The 3,705-nt window shown below is 41.1% G+C and overlaps 1 protein-coding gene across 1 annotated transcript in view; it reads left to right on the forward strand.

The window, feature by feature from the left end:
* The window catches only part of PTPRM (protein tyrosine phosphatase, receptor type M), a 705,638-nt gene that overhangs the window by 679,799 nt on the left and 22,134 nt on the right, over window positions 1-3,705 (forward strand). Inside the window, exons 23-25 of the mRNA XM_006920073.3 lie at window positions 992-1,146; window positions 1,413-1,548; window positions 3,264-3,413. Of these exons, the coding sequence (XP_006920135.2) occupies window positions 992-1,146; window positions 1,413-1,548; window positions 3,264-3,413 (441 nt within the window). The remainder of the gene's footprint in view (window positions 1-991; window positions 1,147-1,412; window positions 1,549-3,263; window positions 3,414-3,705) is intronic.

The raw sequence follows: 3,705 nt of genomic DNA on the forward strand, positions 1-3,705 counted from the left end.
TCCAGCCTTGATTTTGGAATGAATTTTTTTTTTTAAGACACAGTCTTAACACATAGGCTCACAGGTATTAAAAAAAAAGAAAGAAAGAAAGAAAGTTGATGGATATAAGTCAACTTAATTTTTCTCAAAATAAGAGTAAATTATAAAAAGAAAAAAATAAAGTCTCTTTCCTTCTGCCTGCCTCCAGTTCAACAGCAGGCAGCTCTCCCACTTCAACTTACTGACCTAACATAGAATTCCAGCAAAATTCGATCTTCTTGGTATACATTTGCGTACACACCCATCTCCCACAAGCCAGATGGGACAGCCGCTGGAAGACAGGAGACACTGTCTGACACCTCTGTGGCCCTAGCGCCTGGCGCCATGCCTGAAGCATTGCGTTTGCTCAAATGGTTGGTGAACGGATGAATGAATTAAATTAAAAAGAGAAATCTAACAAACGGAGTCACAAATGAAAATTAGTTCTCTGGTCTAGCTAATTGGAAAGTAGTCCTCATTCATTCTTCCAGCAACATTCTCCATATATCCACAGTGTGTACACTGCTCGAGGACCTAGGACAAAGGTACCAGAATATTGAGGAGAGAGAACAAGGGTCTGGCATTTCAGTAGCTGATCTCTTGAGCACACAGATACCCTTTAAATCATTCAGATCCCTATTCTGTGCCTCTTTCTCTCTGAACTCATCTCACACTGTACGTAGGATCTAAATCACAAAAGTCAGAGTCTACTTTTTAGAAAGGAATTTCAAGGAATCTGAGATCCATCCATTTGCTGGAATTACTTCAAATGTTATCTCCCCTTTCACAAACATCTTTCTGCCTGAGGCTTTGGAAGTGTGTGTGAAATCTCCAGGAATGACCTCCTTCCCAGAAATTCCTAGTTTCCTAGCCCTAGGTTTAATGACTCTTAGGGGTACTTGACACTCTCCTGCTTGATCATCCTGTATTTTCCTTTGTTCTCTTTCTGCATCCTGCTGACGGATCATGGCAGAGGGGTGTTCATGAAATCCGAGAGATCAGACAGTTTCACTTCACTGGCTGGCCGGATCACGGGGTCCCTTACCATGCCACGGGGCTGCTGGGATTCGTCCGGCAGGTCAAATCCAAGAGCCCGCCCAACGCAGGCCCGTTGGTGGTTCACTGCAGGTAAGCAGCATGCCCAGAGCCTCTGGAAGGAAGCACAGTGGACAGTGGATTCAGGTCTCCTTTGGGGTGGTAAAAACTTTCTGGAACCTGATAAAGGTGATGGTTGCAGACCATTGTGAAGATGTGAAATGCCACTAAATTGTACACTTTAAATGGCTCATTTTATGTGATGCGAATTCCACCATAATAAATAATTTTTATAAGAAGCAGCAGCAGCACAGGATCTTTTTTCCTCCACTGACAGACCTCTGTCTCCATTTTTTCAGTGCTGGTGCTGGGAGGACTGGCTGTTTCATTGTCATCGACATCATGTTGGACATGGCGGAAAGGGAAGGGGTGGTGGACATCTATAACTGCGTCAGGGAGCTGCGGTCCCGGAGAGTGAACATGGTGCAAACAGAGGTACTGTACTTCCTGTCAGTCCCCATCAGTCCTCTGGCTGGGTCCCGAAGGCCTCTTCTGATCCCCCATCTCCCAGAGCGAAGGAGAAAAGAAACACTGTAAATTCTCTCCTGGAAACTCCTTAGAAGAAAAAGTGATATACCTAGCAATCTGTTTTCTTCCTTTCCTTCTTTCCTTCCTCTCATCTTCCTTTTGTTTTTCCTTTCATAAACAAACAAAAAAAGGCCAGGAGTCTCCCAGATAACACAGCCAAGAACATCAATTTGCTTATGCTTCTGGGTCAAGGAGCCCTGTAGAATCTCTACATACATTAAGACTTCAGGGTTTCATTACCTGTGTGTTATGTCTTTTAAACCAGCTGGTGACCAGAACAAGACCACTCCTGAGAATAGCCAGGTATTTTTCCTGTGGGTCAAGAGTAATCTCTGTACATTTTGTTCTCCTGCATCCCAATAGCCTGGCATTGTGGGAATTTGCCTGTTTTGCAGAAGCACTCTGTTCCAACTAGTACTTCTATCAAGTAGAATTCAAGGTGTATCAGGAATTTAAGTTTTTGAGAAAAAATACATCCTGCTCCTACCAAAATCATATTTTTACTAATATTTGATTGTTTTTAAATAAGCATTATATCCACCACCTGGAAAATGATTTATGAAGCAGAACAAATAAGAATCCCTTACATTTTGATTGTGCATAAAGCTTACGCAAGCTTCTAGAAAACGTAATTCCTTTTTTTTAAGCTAACATAAAAATAGCAGAAACTGTAAATGCTACTTTTATGGTCTTTTTTTCTTTAGAATAGCGGTTCTTTGTTGTAAAGATAATGATAATAATGTATTTTTAATGTATTTTACAGTTGATCAAACATTGCCACATCCACTTTTTCACTTGATCCTCTTTTTTTGAGGTATTGTTTATTGGTAGTGAGTTGTTTTTGAGACCTATAAATCCTAGTTATTTATAGAAATAAAGTAAAAAGTAATGAGACATTTTTGCATCTTGTGTAATTAAAGGTCAATAATAAATATGATAAAACTATAGTAATTAATTTTAGGGAAAGTCAAAGCCAATTTTGAATTAGAGGACCATTTTTAAACTGTGGACTTTTTGTACATACAAATAAGAGCTCTTCTCTGGACACTTAAGAACTTCTATAATTATCACATTAATTAATGTTTCAAAATAAGTAGTTCTAAATGCAGAACTGTTTATTTTCACGGTGATGTCACGTTTCCCTGGACCTTCTTTTCATTATTAATTAGGTCAGCAAATTCTATTTCATTATAGATAGATAAGATTCTGTTCATTCCTTATCTGAAATATTGAGTTTCAAACTTCTGGAATCAGAATCGCAGAAGTATTTTAGCCACAGTTACTTTAGTATTACAGTGTTACAGTGGTTGCTCTGGTAATTTTCAGTGTCTGATTGGTTTAAATCAGTCCATATAACACTTGTGCATTGAGCCTCTGTTTGTCTTTTCCTCCTGTTATACTGCCACACGTGGCCGTTCAGCAATGTGCCAGCTGTGCCTTGTGGGGAATACACCCTCTTCTAGGAGTCAGATCTTCCCACTTGATTTCTCTTGGTTGGGAACACACTGTCTGTGGTAGACCACCGCTCCATTGTCTTAACCATGTGGAGCTGCCTTCCCTGCTCTAGATCTCTGGGTTACCTTGATTTCCGTATTACTAACTAGTCCCATCTGCTTCACCAGGAGCAATACGTGTTTATCCACGATGCCATCCTAGAAGCCTGTCTTTGTGGAGACACCTCTGTCCCTGCTTCCCAAGTCAGGTCTCTGTATTATGACATGAACAAACTGGATCCACAGACAAATTCGAGCCAGATTAAAGAGGAATTCCGGGTAAGTCATGCTAAACAAAGAGGCGAATGACTGTGATGTTGCTCCTTAAGAAATATCCCTAAGTCAGATCTTGAACACTCAAGGCAACACAGGGTTTCTCAGCTTCAGCAATACTGACATTTGGGGCTGGATAAATCTTTGCTCTGCAAGCCATTGTGTAGGAGGCAGCATCCCTGGGCTGTACCCACTGAATGCCAGGAGACCTCTACCATGTCACCTGCAACAACCAAAACTGTGTGTGGACATTGCCAGTGTCCCCTGGGGACAAAGTGACCTGGTTGAGAACCACTGG

Source organism: Pteropus alecto, unplaced genomic scaffold, assembly GCF_000325575.1.
Source record: "Pteropus alecto unplaced genomic scaffold, ASM32557v1 scaffold146, whole genome shotgun sequence".
Classification (NCBI taxonomy): Eukaryota; Metazoa; Chordata; class Mammalia; order Chiroptera; family Pteropodidae; genus Pteropus; species Pteropus alecto.